This window comes from Homarus americanus, unplaced genomic scaffold (assembly GCF_018991925.1).
Source record: "Homarus americanus isolate GMGI-L3 unplaced genomic scaffold, GMGI_Hamer_2.0 scaffold59578, whole genome shotgun sequence".
NCBI classification, from domain to species: domain Eukaryota; kingdom Metazoa; phylum Arthropoda; class Malacostraca; order Decapoda; family Nephropidae; genus Homarus; species Homarus americanus.
In genome coordinates this window covers 4,630,200-4,641,154 of record NW_024712913.1, presented here as the reverse complement: position 1 = coordinate 4,641,154, position 10,955 = coordinate 4,630,200, and the positions used below count along the sequence as shown (strand labels likewise).

Genomic DNA, 10,955 nt, shown 5'->3' with positions numbered 1-10,955 from the left:
AGGTTGAGTGGTTTATTTGGTAGCATAAATTAATGTGGCAATATTCCCAAGTATCACAAATAATTTTGTTAACAGGGAGCTCCTCATATTTCATACCGACCTTATTTATAACGGTTTGTTTCACTTGACCAGGCCATAGTAGCTGCTCAACTGGATTACAGGGCTGCCAACATACGGCTGGAACAACTCGCCTTTCGCAATACCTATCGTCACTGGTCTCAAATTGTTCACACTACAGTATGCACCGATACTTTTTGTTGCGAGTGTACATTGGCTTTCAAGATGGTTTTACTCGCCGTTGTTGCTGTTGTTGTTGTTGTTATCTGAAATCTTTAAAAAAAAAAAAAAAAATATATACTATTTGATAGATTACACTTTCCTTGTTTTAGTATAATTATATTGTGAATTACGTCAATTACACTGAATTACACTGTTGATGTCTTGTACTGTCATAATGTGTTGATAGTTTGATCCTGGGAGAGGGCTCGTCGTCAACGTCGCCATCGGAAGAATGTAGGAGGTGGAAGCAATGAAGGCAGATGGTGAACCAACAGGTGCTCCCGATGGCTCTCGCGATGCTGGTAAAGTATTCATATTAGAAGCAGGGGCCTATAAGAGCCAATCCAGAGTCAGAGTTGCCACCAGTAGCAGAATCAAAATGGAGGAGACCGGAGAGGAGGCTGTAGAGGTCCCTGGAGGTAACTCACCCACCTCAGCGATTATCCTGGCGGGGGAACCGCTGCCTCTGCCAATCCTCAAGGGCATCACCGTCACATAGAAGCCCGTCGCTGGCAGCTGCGGGAGAGAAATACAGCATCAACACTGACAGACCTGGTGTTCCCCTCAAGTCCACAAGCTTTGTATTTAGGAAAGCTGCTACACCAGCGTCTCCGAGTTCAAGAGTCAATACTACAAGAGCAACACTGGACCAGAGATCCTCGAATGGAACCCATGATATAAGAAAATACTTTCCTGTCATATCATTAACTTCTTTAAGTTGTTCAGTGAAAAAAGAGCAGAGTAAGCGGCGCCAGAGTGCGCTGGCTGGTAGTATGGTAGCAACTCACCTTGTCCAGGTTGGCCAGGTTCTCAACACCGTAGATGTTTTCCTTAAAGAGCGCGACATGGGTTGGATAGCGCACTGATTGACCTTTGTCCAGGGAGAGAGTATCAATACCCACGCCCACGATGCCTTTCGTGTGCCCATTGCGGCTGCCGTGCTTAACTAGCCACTCAGCAGCGCCTTTGCCCACCCCTGCGATAGTTAAGTCATCATCAGAATTACACAATTGGATTCAGATATATCAGTACAAGTATAGATTTGGGTTTTGAGTACAAATACAGTTAATAGTTGTCAAGGGTGACAGTATAATAAAGCATTGAGTCTCTTTATGTCTATTGTCTATATTCTTACCTGGGAAGTTTATCTTGTTGTGCTGGTCAAGGCCCGCATACTCCCTAATGTTCTGCTTGATCTTGTTGCTCCAGCCAGTGCGGATGAGGACCAGTGCCCCGTCTGGGATGACCCCGTGAATCTCCTCCCACCGCGTCAGGTCATCCACCTTCACCTCGTAGTTCTTGATCTTCGACTGGCTGATCGGGCCCGAAACATCCACCACTACAGCTGTTACAAGCACAGACAGACTTACAGTCATTACAGGTCTAACGAACCTTAGACAAACCTTCTGTCATTCCAGCAAGCCCCCAAACACAGCTGTAACAAGCCCCCCCCTCACACACACAGCTGTAACCCCCCCTCTTTACACAGTCAGGTCAAGCCTTTACTTAACCCCTTTAACATGTTACATCCTCTATATCATACCAAACTTTTTCCACTAACAATACAGCGCTGTAACAAGCGTCTTTACACACACGTCAGGGTCAGCCTGTTAACCCCTTTACATCCTCTCCACTAGATATATAACAACAAACTTTTTCCACTAACAATACAGCGGCCTTACCTGGCACCCTCCACAGTCTGCTGGTGGGGATCTCCTCAATGGACCAGCCGTGTTGGTTATTGTGGATGGGGGCATCGACGTGGGTCCCTGAGTGCTCTGAGCTGCAGAAGTCGTTCAGTTCCACCCTGAACCAGACCGAGACAAAGAGTGAATTATGCGGTACTTTTTTATTTATTTATTTTTTGTCTTTAGTTTCTTAACTGGACGGTTTACATGATTTTATTTACATTCTGTTCACTGCTGTCGCCATGTTGTCCTGCAGTGACAAGTAAGGTCTCAGAATCCTTGTTACTTTATCACCACCATCTGAACTTTTACTCAAGATATTATCTCCTAGCAGAGAGACAGGTAAAGCGAGCACAACTACTAGTCATAAGATGAGACAGAGGAAGTGTACAGATAACGGAGCACCTTGCCAAGACAGGTGACGTGGACGTGAGTGTAGTTTAGCTCTGAAGCGCTGCCCAATCTTGTCTACATTACCTGGTTGATGTTATTGTCCACTGAGAGAAAAATCATCCACACCTTCATTCAAGTAACGAAAAACATCCCCTTCTCCATAAATCGAATTAGAAAAATCCACCACATCATAATCTTGGAACAGAAAAATCCAGTTCATTATAAATACACGACAAGAAAATCTCATAATAAATCCCTTGGAAGAAAAAAAAATATCCTATCAAATCCTACTCACCAAATATTCAGTTTATTTAATCCTTTTTTAATAATTTTGTGAGTGAAGGACATCAGCTTTGGGGAGGTAGGGGCGTCCACTCCGAGGGTGTAGGAGAGTTCTACCAGCTCAGCCGAAATGGTCGTAGTTGTGGTAGCTACCAGCATCCGCACCACTACTATGAGCGGCGGAGTCATTGTGGTCGAATTAATATTATTTTTTTTTTACCTGTGAAGATAAAGATATGTGTTAGTGAAAAGTAGTTGTAATAGTAGAAGTAGAATTCAGACTGGGGATCAAGGTAGCTTCACTCCTCTAGTGTTCACAACCTCTGGTAGGATGGGACCAAGTGCAAGATGCTTCTATGAAGATTGGCGGAGGTGTTCTCCGAACAGAAGCAGCAGCCCAGAAGTTATGTTACTGCCTGGTTGAGATGTCGACTGTCCTTCTCTCTGCTTAGGTCTACATTGCTTTGGCTCAGGGGAAGGAGATCTTCGGCCCCAAAGCCGACAACAGTCGCAGATATCGACTTTGAGGCAACAGTCACTGAATGCCGCATAGATCTGCGGCTCAACTAACTCAACACAGCCAGGGTAGTTCCTTTTGTATTGGGATAGTTAATTTTAAGGTAATAAAATGGCGGCGAAGGTGTGGCTATTGGGGGAGGCTGGAGGCCACGTTTAAAAAAAACAGTAGTAATAATAATGATAATAATAATAATAATAATAATAATAATAATAATAATAAATGATAATAATAATAATAATAATAATAATAATAAATGATAATCAGTTATATCAAGTTAAGATGGAACTCCATTTAACGGACTACTGTACTAGTCCGTTATATGGAGATTCACTTTATGCTTATTTTCTTTGTATTGGTGGCACTGTAGAATTCAGTCTTTTAAAATCTGGCGTCTAAAAATAAAGAGTAAAATAAAACATTTTGGTCTCTCTCTCTCTCTCTCTCTCTCTCTCTCTCTCTCTCTCTCTCTCTCTCTCTCTCTCTCTCTCTCTCTCTCTCTCTCTCTCTCTCTCTCTCTCTCTCTCTCTCTCTCTCTCTCTTCTCTCTCTCTCTCTCTCTCTCTCTCTCTCTCTCTCTCTGCAGGCAGATGCCAAGAATGGCGTGTGCGCAAATGGTGGTGTGTGCATGTTGATTTTCAGTAGTTTCACTGATTCAGTGTCACAAAATATTGTGTCGTAGGAGCATGATTCAGCAAAGTCTGGATCAAATCCTCAGTTTCCCACCTCCTCCGCCGACTCAAGTCCCTGATTCCTGCAACGAGCTCCTCAGTGTTTTAATAACATTCATACTTCCCAAGCTCTATGGCTCCCCACCTGGTCATCTCCCCAGCGCAGTGCAAAAGAGGGTATGCAAGATTATTCTCTCCTTCCTACCCACATATCAAGAAGCGCTTCAACACACTTGACTCTTTTGACTCATTGTCACCCACCACGACTCATCTGCAAATTTGTAAGAAGCTTCTACAATTATCCCCGACACCACCTACTACCCTGAGATCCCTTTCCGAATTCCTGTTCTGATTGCCTACAACCGTATCCAGCCCCACGCACGAACTGATCGCTATAAGAAAGCCCAGTCCCAACCATTAAAACAATAACTTGTAATAAATCAGGCACCAATATTGTCCTTACACGTCACTATGTTGAAATGAACTGTAGTTTGAGCTTTTCCCCATCTAGTTATTATATGTCTCATTTGTGTCACTTATGTTACTTGTATATTATTGTCCAAAACTATTCCCCAAATATGTATCTGTATATTTTCAGCCTTCTGGCGCTCTTTCTATAAACCGTTAATTATTATTATTGTTATTATTATTACATTAAATGATTGATCGTGATGCTTTCCGTCTAAGAGGAGGGCGAATGAAGGAAGGAGCATGGTGGGAGGAAGGTGAGGGAAAGAAGGAGCGTGGTGGGAGGAGGGTGAGGGAAGGAAGGAGCATGGTGGGAGGAGGGTGAGGAAAGAAGGAGTGGTGGGAGGAAGGTGAGGGAAGGAAGGAGCGTGGTGGGAGGAGGGTGAGGGAAGGAAGGAGCGTGGTGGGAGGAGGGTGAAAGAAGGAGGCATTGGGGAAGGAGGTAAAGGAAGGAAGGAGCGTGGTGGGAGGGGAAGGTAGGGAGGAAGGAGTGGTGGGAGGAGGGTGAGGGAAGGAAGGAGGCGGGTGGAGGAGGGTGAGGGAAGGAGCATGTGGGAGGAGGGTGAGGGAAGGAAGGAGCATGGTGGGAGGAGGTGAGGGAAGGAAGGAGCGTGGTGGGAGGAGGGTGAGGGAAGGAGAAGTGGGTAGGGTGAAAGAGAGAGAGTGGGGGAGTAGGGAAGGAAGGAGCATGGTGGGGAGGGGGTGAGGGAAGGGAAGGAGCGTGGTGGGAGGAGGGTGGGGGAAGGAAGGAGCATGGTGGGAGGAGTGTGGGAGAGGAGGAGCGGTGGAGGGTGAGGTGGTGGGTGAGAGGGTGAGGGAAGGAAGGAGCGTGGTGGGGAGGAGGGTGAGGTAAGAAGGAGCGTGGTGGGAGGAGGGTGAAGGAAGGAAGGAGCGTGGTGGGAGGAGGTGGGTGAAAGAAGGAAGGAGCGTGGTGGGGAGGAGGGTGAGGGGGAGGGTGAAGAGTGAGGGCTGGAGTGGTGGGAGGGAGGGAAGGAGCGGGAGGAGGTGAAGGAAGGAAGGAGCGGGTGGGAGGAGGGTGAGGGAAGGAAGGAGCGTGGTGGGAGAGGGGAGGGGAAGGCATGGTGGGAGGAGGGTGAGGGGAAGGAAGGAGCATGGTGGGAGGAGTGAGGGAAGGAAAAGAGCGGTGAAGTGAGGTGAGGGAAGGAAGGAGATGTGGTGGGAGGAGGAGGGGGAAGGAAGGAAGGAAGGGGAGGAGGGTGAGGGAAGGAAGGAGCGTGGTGGGAGGGAGGGTGAGGGAAGGAAGGAGCGTGGTGGGAGGGGAGGGTGAGGGAAGGAAGGAGATTTGTGGGGAGGAGGGTGAGGAAGGAAGGAGCATGGTGGGAGGAGGGTGAGGGGAAGGAGCATGGTGGGAGGGGAGGAGGGTGAGGGAAGGAAGCATGTGAGGAGGGTGAGGGAAGGAAGGAGATGTGGGAGGAGGGTGGAGGAAGGAAGGAGCATGGTGGGGAGGAGGGTGAGGGAAGGAAGGAGCATGGTGGGAGGAGGGAGGGAAGGAAGGAAGCGTGGTGGGAGGAGGGGTGAGGAAGGAAAGAGCGTGGGTGGGAGGAGGGTGAGGGAAGAGAGCATGTGGGAAAGTGAGGAAGAGCTGGGAGAGGAGGAGGTGCATGGTTGGAGGAGGAGGGAAAGGAGCGGTGGAGGAGGAGGAAGGAAGGAGCGTGGTGGGGAGGAGGGTGAGGGAAGGAAGAGCGTGGGTGGAGGGAGGGTGAGAGGAAGAGGGAGGAGCGTGGTGAGGGGAGGAAGAAGGAGCGTGGGTGGGAGGAGGGGTGAAGGAAGGAAGGAGATGTGGTGGGAGGAGAATGAGGGGAAGGAGCTGTTGTTGGAGGAGGGTGGGGGAAGGAAGAGCGTGGTGGGAGGAGGGTGAAGGATGGAAGGAGTGTGGTGGGAGGAGGGTGAGGGAAGGAAGGAGCATGGTGGGGGAGGGTGAAGGAAGGAAGGAGTGTGGTGGGAGGAGGGTGAGGGAAGGAAGGAAACGTGGTGGGAGGAGGGGTGAGGGGAAGGAAGGAGCGTGGTGGGAGGAGGGTGAAGGGAAGGAAGGAGCGTGGTGGGAGGAGGGGAAGGAAGGAGCGGGGTGGGAGGAGGTGGGAAGCTGTGGAGGGGGGTGTGAGGAAGAGGAGCGTGGTGGGAGGGAGGGAGGAAGGAAGGAGGGTGGGAAGGGAGGAGGTGGGAAGGAGCGTGGTGGGAGGAGGGTGAGGTGAAGGAAGGGGCGTGGTGGAGGAGGGGGTGAAGGAAGAAGAGCGTGGTGGGAGGAGGTGAGGGAAGGAAAGATCGTGGTGGGAGGAGGGTGAGGGAAGGAAGGAGCGTGGTGGGAGGAGGGTGAAGGAAGGAAGGATCGTGTGGGTGGAGGGGGTGAGGGAAGGAAGGAGCGTGGTGGGAGGAGGGTGAGGGAAGGAAAGAGCGTGGTGGGAGGAGGGTGAGGAAAGGAAGGAGCGTGGTGGGAGGAGGGTGAAGGAAGGAAGGATCGTGGTGGGAGGAGGGTGAGGGAAGGAGCGTGGTGGGAGGATGGTGAGGTGAAGGAAGGAGCGTGATGGGAGGAGGGTGAGGAAGGAAGGAGCATGGTGGGAGGAGGGTGAGGGAAGGAAGGAGCATGGTGGGAGGATGGTGAGGGAAGGAAGGAGCATGGTGGAGGAGTGAGGGAAGGAAGGAGCGTGGTGGTGGGAGGAGGGTGAGGTGAAGGAAGGAGCGTGGTGGAGGAGGGTGAGGAAAAGAGGGAGGAGGAGGAGGAGGAGGATGGTGTCAGTGTTCCTGCCAGTTGTCAAGAAAATCGATAAATTTTTGCAATAACGCGTAGGATAAGTCACAAACACGACGGACACGGACAGAACAAGGACGACGAACAGACGGATACGGACAGAACAAGAACAACGAACAGACGGATACGGACAGAACAAGAACAACGAACAGACGGATACGGACAGAACAAGGACGGTGAATAAACGGACAACACAAGGACGATGAACAGACGGATACGGACAGAACAAGAACAACGAACAGACGGATACGGACAGAACAAGGACGATGAACATAGGATGAGTCTTGAACATCCGCTTAACATCGGGGATAACATTAAAAAAAATAATCACACGTAAACATTGTAAACATTCACCCATAAAGAGATTATTTTCTGCCCAGTGTTTATTTTGGGCTGTAAGAAACGTCAGGTGACCGAGCCATTAGACTTGTACAAAATTGGTGGTTGTGGTTGGATAGCTTCCTTGTGTGTGTGTGTGTGTGATTCTTAACCATAAAACAGCTGATTAAATGTGAACAAACCGAGCCGGAACACCCTCCCCCCCTCTTCCAAGCCGTCATTACCTCTCTTCTTCCCTTGTCCTCCCCCCTCCACCTTCTCCCTTCACCCCTTCACCTTTCCCCTTCACCCTTCACCTTACCCATCCTCCCTTGCCCCCTCTTTTGCCCTCCCCTGCTCTTCCCTACTGTCCCTTACCTCTCCCTTTTGCCTACCTCTCCCCTCCTGTTGCCCTCCCTTATCCTCCCTTCTTACCCTCCCGTGCCCTTTCCTACTGCTCCCTACCTCTCCTCTTGCCCCCTTTACCAAGCTTCGTGCCCGCCACAGATAAACAATTTCTTCCTCGCATATTTTTTTCCGCTAATTATTTTTTCTTCGTCCTTGGGGTGTGTCCTTGGGGTGTGTGTGTGAGGGGGGGGGTGGGGGTCACAGCTAATGGACCCTCGATAAAACGGACTTTCATCTCTATATAGTCCGTTAAATAAAGGTTTCACCGTATGTGGTAGAAATGGTAGTAGGTCGTGCATGGTAGAAGACATATTATGGGATTTACCATTATGGAGAGCTTATCATGGTAAACACATTACCATAGGTGACAATTCATGGTATAGAGAAAAGAGATGTTGACATATAATGGTAAAAAAAATCATGGTAGCGAGTTTTAAAACCAATTATGGTAGCTAGAGTAGAGAGGGTCGTTAGTATACCATGAAAGAAGAAAAGTACCATAAGTGATAGCTGATGGTAGAGAGATTAACAGATCAATCATGGTAGAAGAAGTGATGGACCATAGCTAGGAAGGTATACCATAAGTTGGCAAGTCATGGTAGTGGTTGAGGTTGACCACGGTAGGCAGGTGACGGATATAACCTCAAGGTCTGTACACGTCAACACGATGTAAGACGTACACGAACAGCTGTTTTGTCGACCCTAATTATACCTCTCTACCTGTCTATACCTGTTGAAGACGGTACTAATTATACCTCTCTACCTGTTTATACCAGAGAGAGAGAGAGAGAGAGAGAGAGAGAGGCTGAAGGCATTTTATTATCGTAAATAGTTAAACAGAGGGAGAGAAATAGACTAAGTGAAGTCAGCTGTGAGGGTGCAGCAGTAGGGAGCGGCTGAGGTGGGACATGGCATTAATAAAGCGTTATTAAGAGATCCCAACCAGAATTAGAAAGTGAATCAGTGAATCAGAGAGTTTACTAAGAATCATCAGTAAAGCTACACGTTTAGATATAAAAAAATACAGGAATACAATAGTTCTCGTGTCGTAAGAGTATCGTAGAGATGATCCGATAATTACTGTACTGTCATGGCTATCGTAGAATGACTAAGACAGTCGAGAAGATATCTTAGGATGGTGTAGCTATGATGAGTTTGGTGAGGTTGGCCAATACGTACAGTACACAGCTCCTTGACTTGTTGTGGATGAATGTGCTTACTAGATGGTCAGTCGATGTCCAGCTACTGTTCTTTTCCTGCTCAAGTTTTTGCAGTACAAGAGCAATATTGAAGGCAGAAAGACCTTTGAATGTTATCCAGTTCTGATATTCTCCCTATCCTCAAGGTGTGTGTGTGTGTGTGTGTGGTATACCCTCACGCCACCTCCTCCATCAAAAACTGTACAGATTTGTTATACCAAACGAGATAAACTGTTGATTAGCCAAAAATGTCCCAAAACACAATGGAGGGGGGGGAGGGGGAGGGGAAGAGGAGTTGGGTTTGTTTACTTAACTGAGACAGATCGACTGCACTATTCAATGGAAGTGAGACAGATGAGGTATAGCTGAGAGAAACACCCTCAGCATTCAATGAGTTAAGTGAGACAGATCCGTTGCTCGTGTATTTAGTTAAGAAAAAAACTTTAATATGATAAATTATAATCAGGTTTGTGTATCAAAAAAGAAGGAAGTGCCGAGGTGTTCCCAGGTGCTCGTATGCTGGCGCCGGGCCGGGCTGGGCTGGGCTGGGGAGAATGTTGGCATAAGCTACAGTAAGGTGCACACTCCTTCCGTGTCTCTGGCGTGTCCTACCTAGGCTGAGTTGGTCACGTGTTTATCTGTGTTGGGGCAATACCTATCTGTTCACTTTGTTTTGATGACAGAATACAAAAATACTCGTATATATAAATAGATTTTTATCTTTATCTTAGACACATAATTTGTATTGATGGTGTTAACAACTATTGGTAACATGTGACCTTAACAGGGAAGAGTTAACTCATCGCTCTCTCTCTCTGAATCAGTCGATCAGTCAGTCAGTTAGTTGGCAAGATGAGTTGTTGAACCATCTGACTGGCTCACTCATGCCAAGCCTTGACAAGCTGTATCATCACTCCATCACTGTATCCTTGAATCTGTATCTCGGTATCACCATTGTATGATGATAGCTTCAAACATACGTTGGATGGACATATGAGCGACAGGGGTTTGGTGTAAATGGGACAGCTCAGTATGGGCCAATAGGCCCGCTGCAGTTTCCTCCATTCTTAGGTTCTTATGTATCACTGTATCACCACTGTATTATTGTATTACTATAAAACTGTATCCTCATTGTAACACAGTATCGTCTTAACTCTGTATCATTGTATCGCTCGCGTTTTGACACCTGCGCCCGCTGTCCATTTTAATACGGTGTAAGAATCAGTGATTATCACAAGGTCATGAAATGCTTAAAATACAGCGACATACACATCTGGCGAGGCGCGGCCACATTGGAGTCAGCTGTCGCGGCGTACGAGGGCGGCGATAACACCCACTTTAGAATTTAGTTACGTTATAATATGCAAGCAAATGACAACGCCAAGTATCTGTCGTCAGTTAGCGGTTAATACGATGATGGCTCACCTGAGAAGAGTTCACCAAGTAGCAATGTGAGGCGGGAGGGGGGAGGTGGAGGTAATAGTCCTAGTGCACACCACCACGGCTTGTATAAAACTGGCTTACTTAGTTACTATGGCAGCTCCAGCTCCTCACTCTCTGGTCTCCCTCTGTCCCTCCCTCACTCCCCTCTTAGTCTTGGCCCAGTAATGCCTCCTCCTCCTCCTCCTCTCCCTCCTCCTCTTCTTCCCCAAATGTCATCTGGGGCCAAGAATCTCAAAGTTTCGGAAGTCGATTTTTCTTTGTTTCGTACTCACTTGTTTATTAGTCAGATCCTCACTCTCTGAACTCATTCTCTCCCTCCCTTCCTTTTGCCCTCTCTTCTTCACTCCCCTCCGTCCTCACTCCCTCCCTTTCTCGTGCCCTCCCTTCTTCACTCCCTCTCTCATGCCCTCCCTTCTTCATTGCCTCACTTTCTCACTCCCTGCCTTCCTTCCTCACCCACATGACTCTGACCTATATATATATATATATATATATATATATATATATATATATATATATATAT

General features: G+C 48.0%; 1 protein-coding gene across 1 annotated transcript; it reads right to left on the bottom strand.

Moving 5' to 3' along the window:
• Window positions 1-322: 322 nt before the first annotated feature.
• On the bottom strand, window positions 323-10,550 carry LOC121864624 (isatin hydrolase-like). The gene is made up of 6 exons (XM_042363719.1): window positions 10,415-10,550; window positions 2,656-2,862; window positions 1,962-2,086; window positions 1,415-1,624; window positions 1,068-1,255; window positions 323-795 (listed from the first exon to the last, which is right to left on the bottom strand). The coding sequence occupies exons 2-6, from the start codon at window positions 2,829-2,831 to the stop codon at window positions 610-612; spliced, it is 885 nt and encodes a 294-aa protein (XP_042219653.1). The 5' UTR covers window positions 2,832-2,862; window positions 10,415-10,550; the 3' UTR covers window positions 323-609.
• Between the last annotated feature and the right edge of the window lie 405 nt (window positions 10,551-10,955).